Below are 20,792 nucleotides of genomic sequence, written 5' to 3'. Positions count from 1 at the left end.
GAAGTCAGGACTGGCTTTTATAATATAGCAGGGATACCATGTGTGCTGGGTGCAATCGATTGCACACATGTTGCTTTGATTGCACCTAGTCAGAGTGAGCATGTGTACCGCAATCGTAAGCACTACCATTCACTCAATGTACAGGTGGTATGTGATGCGACGATGAGGATAATGCATGTGGTACCCAAATTCCCTGGTTCCAGTCACGATTCCTCCATCCTGAGGAACTCTTCAGTCTTCCATGCGTTCGAAGAGGGACATTTTGAACATGGTTGGCTGCTGGGTGAGTACACATTTACATGTTCTAACACAAAACACATTTTTATTTAGGAATGTTGGCATTGTACAATTTGATCACTAATGTCAGCTTATGTGTGCTCCATTCATTATAGGTGACTCAGGATACGGAATTAGGCCGTGGCTCTTGACTCCGGTGCTAAACCCTCAAACTGAAGCAGAGGACAGGTACAATGCAGCCCATATATCTACAAGATCTGTTATAGAGAGGACATTTGGCCTACTCAAGACCAGATTTAGGTGTCTGGACAGAACTGGTGGGGCTCTTCTATACAAGCCTCAAAAAGTGTCTGATATTATCCTTGCCTGTTGCATTTTGCACAATGTTGCACTGAGGCACAATGTACAGTCAGACCTAGCTGAGCCTGTGGTAGACGAGCATCCCACCCATGTAGCTGCTGAAAATGAACAAACAGCCAGTGGTGGCCAGACACGCCAGAATCTCATCAATTCATTTTTTTCTTGTAAGTACAAACATATATGTTCCAAGTTCTAGTTTTATACTTACATTATGTTATCTTAACAATAATGTTTTTTTATATACCCGTCTGGTAGGACACAGATGAATATGGGTTGCACACCTTTCTTCTCTCTGCTGTGTGCACAAAGGGATGTGGCACCGGTATGTTATTGTTGCACAGGTTATATAATCCCTCTTCAATTTTACTTTAGTTGTGTGTATGTGAATACAACTGGGGTAACAAAGCACTAATATTTTAGCATTGTGTTGTTCCTTATGCTAACACAATACACATATTATGCCCATACTCATTCATGCTTCTAGTATGCTTACATACAATGTTATTGGTGCAGTGTAACATGTACATCCATATGATGTGTACACCAGCCTGATTTACATTTTGAATGTCATGAAATATACATGGTGTTGCACATTTAACACCAAATACACACTTTGCTGTGTTGTTTACGGTACTGAAGATGGCATGTCAATGTTTGCAATTTATATATTGTTCCTTTGCATTATAGGTATATCTCCAGTATGACTGATCATGGTATGTATATTTGCTGACATCTCTCATAAGATGTGCCTACATCAATCTTCCTATAATTATTTGAAGTCAAAACCCAACATATTGGTTTAAACACAAATGTTACATATATGTACTTTCTGTATCATGTATATGCATTTAGCTACTCTTGAGCTTTCATGTGCATTGTATTAGAAAATGATTACTCCCATTTCATCACATTTTATGTATGTTTCCTTATAAATTCCATTAATGTAATATAGAGGTGTTTGGAGACAAGGGGATAACTGTAGTTATTTCTTTACTTACGGGAGATCATTCATCACGGATGAAATTGACTGATCATAAAACTCCATGCATGAATGCCTGCAATCACAACAATGCGTACTACATCTTATATTTAGCAATGTTGGTGTTTTGTAATGCTAGGAATTAATAGTCAACATTAATTTAAATTTGTGACATGTGTATGTATAAGTCACACGTGTGTGGATGTGTCCTACATGTACCAAGTGTTAAACTGTTAACAGAGAAGACAAATTTGTCACTAATGTTACTGTCATTTAGCATTTATAATTTACCAATATGACAATGTTGGTAATATTTTTGCAATATAAATCACGTCACTTCATCATTATCATGATGATAATTATCAAGTATTGTCACAATTGTAACGTCAATCACGTGCACATTAGCATAGACACACTTTGTAAGACAACTGTTTGTGTCTGTATCAATTTGTGTAGGATCCATGTATAACACCGACAAATGATAACACCAGCTTTATTATGGTAGCTTATATCATCATATTGACTATACTATGTATTTTTAGAACGTTTAATAAACACAGTAAACTATAGTTAGTTAGGTTAATGAAATATACACAGAAACGTACTTCATTACATGATGTTGATGTCATAATCAGAACATCATGCATTGTAGGGGACCACAACATCTGGCCAATAACATTATTTGCTACAGTCCCAAACCATTTTATCAACATACCCATGTAACAAGAGATTTTTAACAAGAAATGGCTAGTTGGTTGTAAGTGTCCTTTACATTGGGAGAAGGAGTGGCTCAGTGAGTAAAGACACACACTGGCACTGAGATTTTGAAGCAAGGGAGTCTGGTTCAATTCCCGGTGTCGGCTCCTTGTGACCTTGGGCAAGTCACTTTATCTCCCTGTGCCTCAGGCGGCAAAAAATACATTGTAAGTTCCACGGGCCAGGGACCTCAGCCTGAAAAATGTGTCTGTAAAGCGCTGTGTACAACTAGCAGCGCTATACATGAACATGCTCATATTATAATTATTATTATTATTATTATTATTATTGTTACATAGTTTCGACAGTCATACGTTCCATTACACAATATAATTCACAAATGTGTTAGCAGAGTGGGAATGGTTGTTATATATAAAACACACCATGCCATAAAATGATAGTAGTCATTAAAGAACACTCAATAAAAATTCATGAGGCACTATTTTGCAACATCATTATGTTAATTAAGTGCTTATGCAATATAGGCATAAGGGTATCACATTTTTAATTGTTTGTTAATAAGCGCTGCAAGCAATATAAAATTAGTTCCATATGTAGTATAGTAGTCGGTGGCTCCTCCTCACAATCATCTCATATAAAGGTAGACTCTTCTGAAATCATACATTGATCCGATTGTATCTTCCCCGACATCTCTGAAATACAGCAAACACATGATGGTCAAATATGGCACCTTACTATATATGTATCCGTGACAACGCATTACACAGCTCTATATGATTGTGTACATACACACGTCACTCACTTATATGTTAGAAGTACAAGTGTACATCAGTATGTAATGTTTCTTTAAATTTGTAGCAGGCATAACTATGTATATGATGTGAACGTTGCCTGTATACTGAAAATTGTGCGCGCACATCTTAGTGTGCGCACGCACTTCACGCTTGGCTGCACTAACTGTTAGCGCATGCGCAAAACAAAGCGTACGTTGTGCGTTCAATACATCTTGAAAATACCATTAAACATAAAATCTTTATTTCAAATACAATGAATACGAAACTACATTCGTTCTAAACGAGTACATCTGTATTCTTTTTAAACAGACGTGTTTGGACAGAAAGGACGGCCGATAACACAATGCGCAAATGCAATACGTGTGACGTCATGTTAAACCAGCGTGAAACGCACGCTAACACTCCTCCCACTCAATTAACATTCGGCTAACGCCCAGTGTACGCCCCCACTGTATGACACACTGCAGTTACCGTTACTATAACAAAACATGACAGCCAATAGGCTTTGAGGCGCGCACGTCGCTTGGGGGCGGGACTTACATCCGTAATCCTTTTTAAGGACGCCTTGGGCCATGACAAGGGTCCCACGTCATACGTGGTGGACCCGCTTTTAAATGTTGTAGATGTAGCATGATAACAAAACAGGTATGTGTTAGAGTTATGGTAAAATGTTGCTAATATGTTTAAAGTGATAGGAAAGTACGTATATTTATTCCGTCAGCAATGTGTACTACTCTTTCAGGTTCTACTATATTGTATTCGGAAACAATTTGTTTGTGATCGCTACATGTTATGCAGTCTGCTATGTTACGCTGTATCCACGCATTGAAAGGGAAAATGGTGGTTAGAAAAAAAAAAAATATTTAAACGCAGAGTCAACTCATAACGGTTGTTATATTTACCATTCTTCTAGAATTAACTCTTCGTCTGGCTGCAACTGGTCGCTCCAGAAATGCAAGGCTTTTTCATCCACGCTTGACCCACCCGCTGAATCCAGTATGACACACATCTCCTCCATGAAGCGCTCATAGGAATCGCCACTGCTTTCTTCAAACAATTGGTCGGGAGGTAGGTTCATTTCTTCGGGTACCCATTCCAATGCATTTTCAGCTGAAAGGCTTGGTACATAATCATAGTAGTTATGTTCTTGTACAATGTGGGTTTCAGGAATGGAGGGTGCAGATATTGCAGCAGGTATCGATTCACACGGAACAGTAGTAGCGGATCCATTGCTATTGGCATTAGGAATAAATATGCCTTTAACCACAATATATGTGCCTTCTTTCACGGTGAAATGTTTTTCTTTGGCAATCTTCCAGAAACCATAGTTGTGTTCTAGCTTATCCTGCACACGTTCAAAAAAGTCATTAGTTGATAAAGTGAATGTTATTGAGGAATTAAAATTGCGCGCATGCCGACGGTTTTGGTAATAAGGATATTTTGCTCGAATCAAATCATAGATTTGGCGTGTGCTTGCTTGGTGTCCGCAAGTTGATAAAATTGCTTCTGAAATCATGTATTTATAACCTAAATTCGGATTCATAATTGTCACCAATTCATCAGCCATTGCAGAGTAGCACAAAAGATGTGTGCAGGTATCTGTTCTTTGCTCATCAAAATGAAACTGCTCAATGGCTAACAAATTGCTGTGTTTCCTTTTCAAGGTCAACAAAAGTATAAACTGTAACTCCTTATTTCAAACGCCAATTGGATTTCTAGTTATAATTGCTTGAACATTTGTGGTTTGTGATAGCCGCATGTGGGACAAACATGTATCCTTTTTTTATCTCGTTTCTGAAAACATTACTACACTTTTCATTCAGTAACATTGAGTTTTCTTGCAAAATAACAAAGAGCACTGTGTGAAAATAGTGCTTAGACAGCCATATCAGTAAATACACACACCTGCAAAATGAAATGTTTTGTTCCCACATACATTTCTGTGTGTATTTGAAAGTCTGGTTAAGTCCCTGTCTGCATGAGTTTAAATACGTGTGTATCTATATATATATAAATATATCTCTCTCATAAATATATATATATATAAAGTGTATATTGTACTATATGTATATTGTGTGTATGTGTATGTGTATGTGTATGTGTATATATATATATATATATATATATATATATATATATATAAATATATATATATATATTATATATATAAAAAATTAAAAAAAATTTTTTTTTATATATATATATATATTATATATATATATAAAAAAAAATGTTCTTTTTTTTTTTTTTTTTTAAATATTGCTGGAGTACACACAACATATTGATGGCAGTAAGTAGGCCTTGTATGAAACCTATTTAAATGGTGATAAACATGAGTGAATTAAGTAATAAACATTTGTTTGCACCCAATAATGTTAGAGGCTCACACTTAGTATAGTTGTCAAACATTAGGCCTGTATTATTAAAATAGTGTGTTTTCACAAGGAAGCATGAAGTGTATGTTTTTTGTAAATACATCTACAGTGGCGACATTGCTTATTGAAGCAAAAGCCGCCGGCTCCATGCGGCTGGGAAGCGGGTAGCCGCGGCGCGTGGCGGCGCACTGTGACGTCACAGTAACATGCGCGCCCGGCTTCCCCATCTTCCCCGGCTTCCCCTGGCTTCCCCGACACCCCTGGAGATCAAATGAAGGTAAGCGGGGGTGCGGGGAAGCAGAGGGGCAGAGCAGGAGCCGGGTACGGGGTCGGGAAGGGAGGTAAATTGCGCGCGAAGTGGAGGGGGGGTGCGTGGGGGAAACGCGGCGGCGCGCGGTTGTTACTGGCGGCAGCTGGGGTAGATCTCGGCTTGCCGTAGTGATTTAGTGCAATAAACAATGTCGGTGCTGTATACCAGTTTAGATAGTACTATATATACACACACACACACACACACACACACAGTGTGTGTCTGTGTGTGTGTGTGTGCATATATCAATACATACTACATATATATTAGTATCAATTCAGAGATGTTCTTGAAACAAGAACACATAAATGATTAAAGGACAACATTACAATGGCCACCAAAGGTAAGTAATATTTAACACAAAATCCTGCTGTACACGTACAAGAAAGATGTTTGCAGTTAAATAGGTGCTTTTATAATTGCATGAAAATAATATGCACATGCAATGATTACATCAATTAACACACCCAAATGCAATGTTTTGCTGCAAAGTCAATGGCAGCTTCTCTAAACTTAGCAACTGGCTCCTGGTGGACCATTACTGAACAGACGATTAAAACATAAATATTTATAACACTATTCATTAATTAGGAGTGTTAACATTTCCAAAACTTCACGTGTACAAGAACATATTGAAAGTTTGGAAACAACACAGTCTTCAGCATACATACAATAGTAATTAGATAATCTGAAGTCAACAAAACAAGGCCAAAGACATATTTTCTGAATTATAACATTTATTTTTTTTGTTCCTTTTGCGAGCGAGTAACAGGCCTGCTTGTTGTCTCTTGAATTTTCCTTTTTCTTTTGCCACCAACTTTAGGCACAACAGAGCCACTTTGAGTGGCCTCTGGCACTTCACGGGCAGGGCTTGTGGCCAGTGACTCACCTACAGGGCTTTTGGGCAGTGACTGTTCACCTACGGGGCTTGTGGCCAGTGACTCACCTACAGGGCTTGTGGCCAGTGACTCACCTACAGGGCTTTTGGGCAGTGATTCACCTACAGGGCTTTTGGGCAGTGATTCACCTACAGGGCTTTTGGGCAGCGATTCACCTACAGGGCTTTTGGGCAGCGATTCACCTACAGGGCTTTTGGGCAGCGATTCACCTACAGGGCTTTTGGGCAGTGACTCACCTACAGGGCTTTTGGGTAGTGACTGTTCACGGACAGGGCTTGTGCCCACTGACACATGTGAGCAAGTTGGTAGACACTGCACAAGTGATGGTTGGTCTGTTTCATGTGTGTCTTGTTTTGCTTTTGTCGCCTCCTTTGTAGGTGTCTGCTGCTGAATTTGTACAGATGGCAGCGGTAGGATGTCATCAGGAACCTGCACAGCAATGTCTGCTACTTGACCGGTAACATTTGGGCCTGGTGAATGAATATCAGATGAATGTGGTGAAAACTGACCTGCATGAACAGATCCTGGCTGTGAGGTGTTGAATTGTGGTACATTAGTCATTCTCCAGTAATTAGCTTGTGTTTGCTGAACAACTAATGCTTCGAATGAGGTGTTGATTTTTTGCAACTGTTTAGGCACTTCAATGAAGACTCTGTGGAGATGTGCCAATTGTGAAACTGTTTCTTCCTGCAGTGCAATCATCCTTTCCAGCACTGTCATCAGGTCAGAATGGCGACGATTTTCTGCTTCCACAATTTTTCCCTCAGAAGCTACAATTGCATCATATGTGGTATTTGCTGGACGTTTTGGCGGTAAAACAGTTTCAATTGGAACCTCTTCATGGTCACTTGCTTGTATTTGTGTGTCTATGGCGGCGGCGGCGGCATCATCATCATCATCATCATCATCATCAAAATCCTCTTCATCATGTTCTACAAATAAATGTACACATTATTAAATGGCATGTTAATCTCTGCTGTGTTACTATGTAATTGTACTGTGTCATAAGTAACAACTAACATGTTTCCATACGTTTTATAACCTCACATTAAAAACTACCTTGACTTAAGAATAATGTTTGGACTCAGTATGAAATATGAGTGAATGAAAACTTGCTGTAAACTCACAACTCCTACATGATAGTTAACATCACTAACACAATACAAGTTGGCATACACTTCATTTTCACTGACACTAAGTAATCCTATTTAAAGAAGATGTGCAAAACAAATAATGAACATGACAACATAACATATAGAAGAGCACATATTATATGGCCACCAACTGATACACTCACCTTCTAGGTGTGTTGAGCTGGCTGACCCAGGTGAAGACACTTGTTCAGTCTCAGGTGACACATGTCCTTCAGGGGCAACTATATATAACAATAACATAAGTTTTACATTTACATGTGTAAATATTGAACAAACAGTTATTGTATGTTCTGTATTTATGAATACCTAACAGCATCATTTCCTTAACCCAAAATGTGTGTGTGAAAGTGAACATAAATAGTTGTAATAACAATGTACATGCCTGTGTACTTAGAACTTTTGAGTTCCCTAACATAAAACATACTATGTTCCTGCAGTAATGCGTGAGGATAAATAGATTAAATTTGAACATAAAAATCATATGTTGTGTAGTGATATCAGTATCATAATGTACATAACTATCATGAGATGACCATTCACAATGGTTATCATGAAGGTGGTCATATTGCACAAAGTGTTGTTTTTGGTAGAGGATATGTGTGGTACATTAATATAAGATGTGGCACACATGAATGTGGCTGTGACTAAACAAGACAACACATGCAGTGTGTGATAATGTGTCGTTGATAGTAGTAGTTCAACTATAGATATGAGTGAACTAATGTGTGACGTACGGTTTGATAAGTAATGAGTTGTTGGGGCATTTAGTAGCTAAAGTGAAGCTTTCAAATGAGTGTGATTAACTTCAGTTGTGCTAGTCAGGTTGTAAGAACGGTATTCCCTTCCCCAAAAAGCCTAATCAGCCACACCTTTCAATTACTTGAAACAGGTGAAAATGGTGTGAACTAAGTTGACCCTAAAATGAGGCTGTAATTAGTGTGTGTGCTGAAACCCACCCCCTCTGTTGAAGTGTATGCTGTGATGAGATATTAATTGCAGCTGCTTTAACACAATGGTAGATGAGCTAAATAGTCGTGTGCAGTTTTTAAGTTATGAAAACAATGACATAAAATATGATACGTGTGCCTCATTATGCTGTCTGTATATGAGTTAAAGTAAAAATGGACCTTTTCATAAACAACTATAGATGTGTTAGTGCAAGTGATGTTTGTAGGCCGTTGCATGCAATATATATGATGCATGCTTAAAATAGGCAGTAATGTCATGTTTGTCGGAGTAAAATAAATAAAATACACAATAATATTCTACATATTTCTGTTCTGTACCTGTAGCTAGTAATAATTTCTCATTAACATGTGTTACACATGTGTACTACCCTGTTGTTCCCCATCTTCGCCCACCATCAATTGCTTCCACTGCAGCAATGCATTTTGGGAATTCACATGTAAATGAGCACGCAATGGCACGTGCTATATTAGTTACTGCTTTTAGTAGGACTACAACATATATGTCTATTTTGAGATATACAGCTAAACCCCGTTATAACGCGGGTCTCGGGGTCCACCCCGAGACCACCGCGTTACTAACGGGGTCACGAGAAAAAAAAATGGCCGCCGCGCTTTAGCGCATATTCATCCCGCGGGACAGGAGATGGGAGCGGGCATGTCCCTCCGCTCCCCGCTTCCCCCTGTCACCGCGGGACAGGCCGCGGGGCAGGAGATGGGAGCGGGGATGTCTCTCCTGTCCCCGCTTCCCCCTGTCACCTCGGAACAGGCCGCGGGGCAGGAGATGGGAGCGGGGATGTCCCTCCTGTCCCCGCTTCCCCCTGTCACCTCGGGACAGGCCGCGGGGCAGGAGATGGGAGCGGGGATGTCCCTCCTGTCCCCGCTTCACCCTGTCACCGCGGGACAGGCCGCGGGGCAGGAGATGGGAGCGGGGATGTCCCTCCTGTCCCCGCTTCACCCTGTCACCGCGGGACAGGCCGCGGGGCAGGAGATGGGAGTGGGGATGTCCCTCAGGTCGCCGCTTACCTCAGAACCATGCTGCCTGCATGGAGGTTGTAGAGGGGGGTTTCTTCTCCCCACCGCTGTCCCCGGTGCTCCCGCTGCCTGCGCGGGAGGAGGGGGGGGAGCGGGTGGTGGTGCTGGTCGCGGCCCGTCTGTGTAGAGTGAGAGAGTGTGTGTGTATGTATATATGGGAGAGAAAGTGTGTGTGTGTATATGGGTGTGTGAGTGTGGGTAAGTGTCTGTGAGTGTGTGTAAGTGTCTGAGTGTGTGTGTAAGTGTGTGTAAGTGTGTGTGAGTGTGTGTGAGTGTCTGTGAGTGTGTAAGTGTGTGTGAGTGTGTGTGAGTGTGTGTGAGTGTGTGTGAGTGTGTGTGAGTGTCTGTGAGTGTCTGTGAGTGTCTAAGTGTGTGTAAGTGTGTGTGAGTGTGTGTGAGTGTCTGTGAGTGTGTAAGTGTGTGTGAGTGTGTGTGAGTGTGTGTGAGTGTGTGTGAGTGTCTGTGAGTGTCTAAGTGTGTGTAAGTGTGTGTGAGTGTGTGTGAGTGTCTGTGAGTGTGCAAGTGTGTGTGAGTGTGTGTGAGTGTGTGTGAGTGTGTGTGAGTGTGTGTGAGTGTGTGTGAGTGTCTGTGAGTGTCTAAGTGTGTGTAAGTGTGTGTAAGTGTGTGTGAGTGTGTGTGAGTGTCTAAGTGTGTGTAAGTGTGTGTGTGTGTGTGTGTGTGTGAGTGTGTGTGAGTGTCTGTAAGTGTGCGTGAGTGTGCGTAAGTGTGTGTGAGTGTGCGTGAGTGTGGTCAGTGTGTGTGCAGTGTGTCAGTGTGAGCAATGAGCAGTGTGTGTGCAGTGTGCAGTGTGTGTGCAGTGTGGCAGTGAGCAATGAGCAGTGTGTGTGCAGTGAGTGTGTGCAGTGTGTCAGTGTGAGCAATGAGCAGTGTGTGTGCAGTGTGCAGTGTGTGTGCAGTGTGGCAGTGTGAGCAATGAGCAGTGTGTGTGCAGTGAGTGTGTGCAGTGTGCAAAAAAAAAAATGTAAAAAAAAAATTTTAAAAATTTTTTTTTTTTTATTTTTTTTTTTTTTTTTTTAAAAACGGGAGCCACGGGAAAACCGCGTTATAACCGAATCGCGGTATAACGAGGCGCGTTATAACGGGGTTTAGCTGTATATATATACAGAATCATACATATACATATATAGATGCAGGTATGCTTATATTGTGAAGACAGTATAAAAAGCAGTGTAACTATGCAAAATAACTGTAAGCAACGACACGCCTAGTACAGTAATATTTCTCACCTGGTGGAAATTGTGAGGGGTAAATTCCTATATCACGGTCACCAGGTAAGCCTTCCACGACGACGGGAAGTAATTTTGCCCGAAGCAGCTCCTCCAATGGACTTAATATGAGACGTTGTGGTGTCGGCCCACCTCCAGTGCCAGTAGCATGCACGTGTTGGTGTTGTATTTTCTTTTTCAATTTGGACCTAATATCATCAAATCTCTTGTGACAATTCCGCTTGTCCCTCACATGATTCCCACACGCATTGACACCAATGACTATTGTGTCCCACATTTCTTTTCTGCTTGCTGAACTTGTCCGCCCTTGAAAAACATATAAAATATATGAGGTAAATGATTAATAATAAAAGCACCAGTTTCCTACACTGCTAGCTGTTCCAAGAGATAGCAAACATGCTGTTTTAGGTGTAATATGTGAAGCACATGAGCATTCACTACTAAACCTATACATGTAAGCAAGGTTGCATTCATATTGTATGCAGTTATGGCAAATTGACCGCCTGTGTTTAGTTGTCCTTGTAAGGCATGATAAAAAGCTGTGTTTCCAGACTAATTAACATAGAAAGATATTCTGAACCCATATTTGCATATGAACAAAACTCAGATGACCTAGGATCACATGTATTTGAATAATAAATGTAAAGGTACACTTACCTAGTAAATGTCCATATATACTGTCATAGTGCTCCAGAATGCCAGTGACAAGAGCTGTATTTTCCTGGTCATTGAAGCGAGGATTACGTGGCTTCTCCACACGTTTCTTCCGAGCAGGTTTAGGGTCAGAGCTTGGCTGGTGCTGACTGGACTCTCCTTCTTCCAATGGAAGAGCCTCCAAAAGCTGCCCACCAGCAAGCACGCCACCACCATCCACCCCATCTGCAACTGCGCCACCAGCAGCACTCCCAGCACCAGCACTCCCACTCCTAGCACCAGCACTCCCACTCCTAGCACCAGCACTCCCACTCCTAGCACCAGCACTCCCACTCCTAGCAACAGCACTCACACTCCTAGCACCAGCACTCCCAGCACTCCCACTCCCAGCAACAGCACTCCCACTCCCAGCAACAGCACTCCCACTCCCAGCAACAGCACTCCCACTCCCAGCAACACCACTCGCAGCACCAGCACTCCCACTCCCTGCAACACCACTCTCACTCTCAGCAACATCACTCCCCTGAACAGTACGTTCACTCCGACGCGTACTCGCACGAGTAGCACTCCCACTCCCACCGGCATCACTCTTCCCACGCTTTGCGGGCATACTTCCAGCACTCACAAAAAACAGACAAGAAATGTACAGGCAATCACACAAAACACTTCCACATATAAAACAAGACAAAGATGTAAACAAAACAACAAAGGACAAAGCTCACCCAATACACAACAAGTCTCTCAGTCAATATGCAAATCTTCAAACAGCCAGCTCTGTGCGTCTCTCTCTCTCTCTCACTCCCAACAACACAGAGAATGATTAGCAGTACACGTTGCCTTTAAATATGGCGCGCAATCCAAAACATGCTTGTTTCGCCTGATTCAGCAAGATTTGTGATTGGGCAACCTAACAGCACCGCGCCACGCACGCCGATACACCTGTGTGTGATCGGCTAATCATCGTGAGAGTGGGCGGATTTGTTTTCGGGTTGATTTTGAATGTATTCGGCACTTACTGCATACGGAGAGGAAAAATCGCCAATAACATGACTAATCGGTAAGATTGCCGATTTCACATAATCGACGCTTACTGCATGAGGCCCTTAGTGTGCTGGCCGCAAGAAGGCAGAGAAACATCTGCGTGACCTAGGCGAAGAGGTCTGTGCAGCTGTGAGTTAATGAGCAAATTAGCCTAGCCTGTATAGTCAGGAAGTGATACAGAGATTCCCCCCCCCCCCATGCTGCCAGACACACACTGTTGAGAGTTATACAGACAGGGTGAGAGAAGCTGCTGTAGACTGATCTGAAAGGAGACCTGCTGCAGGTATAATGGGTAAAGTGGGGAAAAGAGATTAGCTCTCCCACGACTAGTTAGGGACTAAGCAGTATTAGTCAGTACTCCTGGAAGGGTTAGGTCTTTTATTTCCGTTTTGTGTTATGAGTTAACCCTGTACCTGCTTTATACCCTGTAAATAAACCCCTGCTTAAAAAGTACAGTGTTTCCTGCCTTTGATATGGACAAAAAGATCCGACGCTGGGACTGAGACGTCACAATATATATATATATATATATATATATATATATATATATATATATATAGACCATACGATACCGGTTGCAACACAACATCAAGGGACAGCACGCAGGTAAGTAAATCAAAAATGTTCTGGTGCGCCACCTTGAGAAAGGTCCCACTGGGGGACCGAAACGGCGGTTTTTGTGTCTTCTATCAAATATAGAAATTTTTTGATTTACTTACCTGCGTGCTGTCCCTTGATGTCGTGTTGCAACCGGTATCGTATGGTCTGTTATTGCTTTATGGGATAAGCACCAAAACTTATTTACTTGCATATGGTGTGCCGGCTGTGCATTGGATTCTATATATATATATATATATATATATATATATATATATATATATATTTAGTGGTAAATTTGGCTAAACCCCACTGGGGGCCCAGCCGCAACCAATAGCAGGGCATATCCAAAGGTCGGGGGAAATTTGTAGCGCCGGAACCCTGGCAGCCCTGACCCCATGTGCCTTCAGACTATTTATAGATTTGCAAAGTATGTACAGTAGCCAAATTGATCCTTAAAATAAAGATGAGAAAAGATGGTGACACTAATGTGGAGAATGAGAAATATGAAACAATAACTCTTGACGAGGAATATATGACTACACTAAATGAATTACTTGAAGAGAACATCATGGAGAATAGAACAGGGAAGATTTATCGTATTTAAAATCCTGTCTCAAAATTGAGTGTGAGGAAGATTTTGGTTTCCTAAGATCAACTACTTACTTTCTACCCGGTATATTATAAGGGAACGGCAATAGATGCCCAGATAGTACATAAGGAACAAAGCGTTCTTTAATACAAAAATAAATCAAATTTTAGAAAGAAACTATCAATGAAAGAAAGACACTTTGAAAAAATTGGTTGAGGATGATATTATTGTAATTAGAGAGGTGGATAAGGCAGGGGCATTGTGATACAGAGATATGAGGATTACTTGAAGGAGGCTCAAAGACTCCTGAAAGATCCCAATACATATCACAAATTAAGAGAAAATCCCGCTAATGAATATATGTTGGAGCTCGAGAAACTATTAATAAATGGGAAAAAAGATGTCTAACTACGCATATATCGCAATATATAGATATATTTCTCCAACCACTAGTCTCCACACTGCCCTTGCATCTTAGTATTAATGATTTTAAATGGGAAAATGATTTCATATGAGTTACTTGTGATGTTTATTCTTTATATACAGTACATGTATTGAGCATGAAAAGGGTATTGAGGTGATTAAAAACTTAAATTTAGATACATTAATATAATTAATTTGACATTGCAATACTGTACATTAAAATAATCAGCAGGGCAAAAAAAAACATTGATTGCCATTGTGGTTACCTATGCCCTCAACAGGGGCACACATAATAATGGTCACCCTACAACCCTCCCATCTTCCTCCAACACCCCCCCCCCCAACACATACAGTAATAGGCAAGAGCCGTAAAAAGGATTTGGGCTGATTCGACCATCTCTATCTAGGACAAGAGTGCAGACAAGACCATGTCACGGGAGACCAAACATTTACACCTTTTATACCGGGATCATAACACTGAGCAAAACAAGGTGGTAAAATAAATTGTCATTTATTCACTTAAAATAGGATAAGCACGAGGCGTGGCCAAGACACCAAAGGAGCAGGACGTGCAGCAGTAGAGCTCCATCCCAAAGGACTACTGTAGATAAAGGGGAAAAAGCGGCGAAAATAAATTAATATAAACCTCCACAAAAACGAAATTTGCTAGGGGAAGACAGCCTCTTTGATCGGTGGGACCCGGTTTCTCAAAAATTAGAGCTGAAATCTCATAAACGGAGATGAAAGAAATCAGGCTCCCCTGAAGACCGAAAACATAAAATGGCCGCCAAACACCTGAAAACTAAATAAAACATAAATAAAAAACACACAACCTTAAGCACGGCGAATTGGAGGAGCTCAGGCTATTACAGAGCTGTGGAGGAGGTGGGTGAGGGTCTGGGGGATACCGGGCATCAGTTAAGAGGAGAACGAGGATGATACGAAGACCGCCGGCCATTTTGTTTGGTGGCGCGGAGGCGGCACCAAGGAGGAGTGGCCGGCCTCCTACTGCGTGATAATAGTCTCTGCCTGGCTCAGAGAGATGCAGTGATCTCCCCCTTGATCGCTCGGTGGTGTCGGGGGACGGGGCGTGGAGGCAGGAACCAATCGGATCACTCAGGCCCGGCGCAGGCTCCATCAGGGAGGTGAGTGCGAGCAGTAGAGCCCGTCCCTGCCGCCTGGCCCCCCTGCCACCGAATCACCAGACCGCGCGATCGTGTCCCCTTCGCCTAGTCGGAGGAGCGGTAGCGGCCACAGCGCTGCAGTGAGTGAGCTGACTGACCTGATCGGGCCTCAGATCAAGATGGCAGCTACGGTGAGTGAAGTAGAGGTGCAACCAATCAGCTGTGCTCCTGGTGACCGGGCTGCTGGGGCTCATGGATCTGCCTCTCCCCTGCTTGCTGTCTGGGCCCCTAGAGTTACAGATCGGCGGACGGGTCCTGCTCTGCTGGTGAAAGAGGAGGAGGGAGAGGCTGGCAGCTGCATCTTAAGGGGGCAGGCTCCCTGGGTTCTGGGGCTGAATAGGGAATCTCTGAGAGGGATCTGGGGGCTACCCAGTCCATAAGTTATCATTTTCTCCTGAAGCCACACAATAAAAACCCCTCTTGCCCCCCCCCAAAAAAAAATAAACAAAAGGAGAAAACAGAAAATGTAAAAATTAAAGGGGCAGCACCCCCACACACACAAAAAAAAAAAATAATAATAATAAACCTAAAACCCTGCTAAATAAAATAAACAAAAAAAAAATGAGGCGCATGCGCGACGGAGGTGAAGATGGAAGCATAATCTATCCATCCATCAGACAACCGGAAGATATGTCACAATTCACACGCGAGCTTGGCGTTGAACTTCCAGCCCCGCAGAGAGCGGACTTGCCGGTCTCTCGGTGACCGGGCCGCGGGGGAGGGGTCCCCATCAGGGCTTCAGAGCGGCTGGCAGACCAAAATTCCCAGAACAACCAACTGCCCGACCGGGAAGGTTGAGAGACCCGTCAACCTCCTCAAATGCTGGCTTCTGATTGCTGAGACCACCTCCGCAGCGTGAGAAGGCTGAGGCAGGGGGTCACCTGCCCTGGAGATATGGGAGAGGCGCTCCGGCAATGCCATTGGCGGGATCGCTGATGGATGCAGGAGCCATTATCCTGTTTATGTTTGGCGCACTTGGTGGGGGGGGGGTTGGGTTTCAAGGCTGTTGGGGACCTCCAGCGCTGGGTCTGGGGGGTGTGGGGGAGCTGATGGGGAGATGCAGAGGCCTACACGGGGGCCCAGGAAAAGAAGAATCGCAGTGCACATGCCCGGTTAGAGCGAAAAGATCCGAACGCTATCATCAAGCACAGGTCAGAGATGGGCTTTCAGGGGACAGAACTTTTAAGCCCGACTAGAACACTTCCCACCCCCTGTGTTTGGCCATAAGACCCTGACTCTAATCCCACCCTAAATTACTAACTAGCCTGTGCCACCACTAGCTCTGGTTCTGATTGGCTAACACGAGAAGACCCCGTGACCCTCAGGCTCTCCCCAGTTAATATACTCCCCTATAAGTAACTGGCAGGAGTCCCCCCGACCTAGTTTGAAAAAGTTTAGTATTTAATCATTCATACAAGATCTTGGTCTACTGAAAGGCAGGATAAACGGTTTATTTTATATCCTTGTTGTACTCGCTCTTCCTGTGTCCCGGTCCTCGTGTTAGGTAGATCCAGTTTGCAATTGACCGTGGTCGGTTTACAGTCCGGGAAACCCACTCGTTAAATTGTGGTGAAAGACATTTCTCAGTTAATTTTGTTATGAAATTATAACAGTTGGGATAAGTGTTTACCCATGTTACAAGGTGACCCTTCACTCCCCCTTCCCCTCTCCCCCCGTCCCCACCCCCACGCATCGACTATTTTCTAGTTACCAAGAATATCTTAGAGGCCGCCACCAAATCAGATATCGGCCCGATCACATGGTCGGATCATGCTCCGGTAACCCTGACAATCTCCATACCATTTATGAAAACGACCACTTATAATTGGAAATGAAATGACTCCCTATTAAACAATGTGGAAGTGGAAAGAGAAATTAAAAGAGCACTCAAAGACTATTTTAATATCAATTTCGGATGGTCTCATCCCTAGCACTCTTGTGGGAAGACCATAAGGCAGCAATTAGAGGCAAGTTCATTTCAATCGCCTCCCACAAAAAGAAAATCAAAGTAAAATGATAAAAACATTAACAGACAAAATTCTCGAACTGGAGAAACAACACAAAACCAACCCTTCAAAAAAAATATATACAGTAAGCTATTGACCACCAATAGAAACGAGATTAAGCAAATCCAATTGGAGAATGTAGAAAAAGCTCTTAAATGGACCAACCAAAAATACTATGATAAGGGCAACAAGGCCGACAAACTTCTTGCTGGCAAGTTAAGAGGAGTGCAGAAAAGATCCCAAATAACAGCGATCAAGAGTAAGTCTGGTATATATACTATACAACGAAAAAAAACATAGCAGAAGTTTACTAAATTTTACACTAATTGTAAAACCATCAGAGCCAACTGGGTTGGAGGCAATCACAAATTACCTCGATGATTGCAATCTTCTTTCATTGACAGAGGAAGAGAACTCCTTACTCAATGCCAAAATCTCGAAGGCAGAATTGTCTGCTGTGGGGAAAACACTAAAAACCTCTAAAGCCGCGGGCCCAGACGGCTTCTCCAATGTCTATTACAAGAAATTCTTACCTATATTGTCCACTCACCTACTGAATTTGTGTAATTCATTCATGGAAGGAAACCCGATCCCATCGTCAATGTCACTTGCAAACATTGCTATTATACTGTAAGGAATCCGCTCCGCGGTTTACTGGTTGCCTTACCTTGCAGACGGTGCAGTTCTGGAACACTTCTCCTGTTATTTACTGCAGCCTGGATTCTCTCACCAAAGCTATACTGCCACACACTCCCACTGGTGTCTACTACAGCTGTGCAGCCTATCACTGCAACCTAGATTTGCATTTACTCATTGGAGAAGTACCTTCATACCCACCTCCGGGGATTGGCCCGCTGGCCTTTAAGTACTGTGTTCCCACAATGCTCCCTGCCGAGCATAGTCCTTACCGGATGTCACTACCTGTTCTGCCACAAGCTCTCGCTTGTTCTCCTGTGCTGAAGCGGAGGTTTTGCCCTGCGTTCATCAGCTTCCTGCTTTCCTGCACTGAAGCAAAGGTATCCCCTACGTCTTCAGCTTCCTTCTCCTGTGCTGCAACGGAGGATTCCGCTGCATCTTCAGCTTCCTGGTTCCTGGGGCCTACTCTTTCCCTAATATAGAGAGGCCGTGTCCTGGTTCCTGCGCTGTAACGGAGGATTCCCCAGCCCGCTCAGGACTCTTGCGCTGTGCACTGGTTTACCCGTGCAGCTAGGCGGTGTGCTACTCTGGTCTGCCTACCACCTCCTGAGACCAGTACCATGGGCCATGGTCGCCGCGCGCGCAAAGGCCAACCCCGCGCTCCTAAGCTGAAGCGGGTCCTTCCTGACTACCTGTTGCCGAACTCTTGCTTGAACAAAGTTTATCCTGATGTCTCCTGTCCTGACCCTGGCTTGTACAACGACGATGCTGTCTTCTCCTATCCTGATTCTGCTGCCTATGACTACGAACTGCGCAATCCGGATCAGCCTGCGCGGTCTAAGGTCGGTGCTTTTACAACCCCAACTCAGCCTCGCGGTCCAACCCTGGTTTGTGGCGAGCACAACCGTGACAGTATGCTTGGCCCCACAAACTCGGACCCCGCTGATGTGCCGGTTGGTAAGTTTTTTCCTAAAAACCTGTCCCGGTCTGTAGACCAGTCCCAGTTTGAGAATGATTATCTGTGCGATATAATACCCCTGATGGAAGATCCGTTTATGTCGGAGGGCTTAACTCCCTTGCAAAAGAAATGCCGTAATGATCTTGTTTGTAAGGCTTACTGCCTCAGAGACTTAAAACAGTATCTGGCCAGTGTTCTGGCCAGTGAAAACAGTGTTTTCTCCCCTGATTCCCCTTTAACTGGGGATAAGGTGAGTCCTGTGGAACTGGCCTACGCCTGTAGTACACTCAATGCCCTGGCTTTATCATTGGACATTCCCGTAGTACAACCGAACCCTTCCGTCATGTTGGCTCTCGCTCAGGACACGCTGCATGTACTTTCCTTGGCATTGGACAGTTGCTTATTAAAACAGGATCGCCCCCTGGCCGCAAACGCCGTCCTCTGGCGGTTTTCCTCTGCTGCCAGTCCTGTCGCTAAACCGGGGGACATATCTCCCTCTCCGGGAGATGACCAAATGGACCCATTAGCAATATCTCCAAACGTAGTAACTACCACGGTCACTAGCCCTGATTGTATGCCCGGGTTCCCTGACTCCAATGATACGTCTACATTAACCCCTACCAATCAGGCCTGTGAAGCTCCCCTGGAGTATACGTATGTTTCGCTAACCAACACTAAGGTTCCAGTTTCAGAGAATAAGTCCCTTAGTTCTCCTATTTCTAACTCTGAATCCCTCTCTTTAGGTCTTGAGGGTTTTCCAGCTTTAACCTCTGCTAGGCAGTCCTGTGCGCTTTCCCCGTCAGAGAAAGAATCCCTAAGTTCTGTTCCCAGGGTCATTTCTGTATTAACCCCTGTGGAGCAGCTCTCTGAGTCTCCTTTGATAATTCCCTGTTCTCTGCCAGCCATGGTCACGCCCCTAGCTCCAGAGGAGAGATTCCTTGTCTCTCCTAATACTGAGAGAAGATTACCTATGTTCTACTCTCAGGCACTGTCTGCATTAACCCCTGTAAAGTCTTGCTGCCTTCATGTTAATGCCTTCGTTTTAGCCTCAGAGAATGAGTCCCCAAGTCAGACAGCAGAGGTTGCATTGAAGGATTCCCCTAACCTTACGGAGTCCTTAGAAATTCTTTGCTATAAATCCCCTGCTTCAGCTCAAGTTTCCGCAGTTTCGCCTCCGGAGACTTCGGCTAAAGTTCTGGTTCCTGTTAAATGTATTCAGGAGTCAGGTTTTTCCCTAAGCTTGGTCGCAGAGTTCCTTCTCCCGGGTATTTCACTGAACCAGCCTGTCGCCCAGAGAGTGGTGATCCCTGCTTCAGCGCATAGTCCCCACATTATGGAATCTGCAGTCATTTCTGGTTCCCCAGACTTTCCTTACCAAATACCTACTTCAGAGACCAGTACAGTTATGATTAACCCCTGTGTACTGTCTGAGTTCTTCTCTTCTTTAAGCTTAGGGTTAAAAGCATACAGTAGTCTGTATGTCCCTCCTGGGGTTCATGTTGTGTTCCCAGGAATGTTTGCTGACACACGGTTTTCTCCCAAAAGTGACGCTTTTTCATATAGATTAGTAAAAAGCTTGCACACTGTTTCCCTTTTTGCTGAATTGTGTCTTACTGGTTTTGAGACTCT

At 43.4% G+C, this 20,792-nt stretch overlaps 1 protein-coding gene across 1 annotated transcript in view; it reads right to left on the bottom strand.

The window, feature by feature from the left end:
- The window catches only part of LOC142467650 (uncharacterized), a 32,830-nt gene that overhangs the window by 6,440 nt on the left and 5,598 nt on the right, over positions 1–20,792 (bottom strand). Inside the window, exons 2-3 of the mRNA XM_075573595.1 lie at positions 7,969–8,046; positions 7,071–7,603 (exon numbers count right to left, since the gene is read on the bottom strand). Of these exons, the coding sequence (XP_075429710.1) occupies positions 7,071–7,603; positions 7,969–8,046 (611 nt within the window). The remainder of the gene's footprint in view (positions 1–7,070; positions 7,604–7,968; positions 8,047–20,792) is intronic.

This window comes from Ascaphus truei, chromosome 16 (assembly GCF_040206685.1).
Source record: "Ascaphus truei isolate aAscTru1 chromosome 16, aAscTru1.hap1, whole genome shotgun sequence".
NCBI lineage: Eukaryota > Metazoa > Chordata > Amphibia > Anura > Ascaphidae > Ascaphus > Ascaphus truei.
This window is presented reverse-complemented; position numbering and strand designations above follow the sequence as displayed.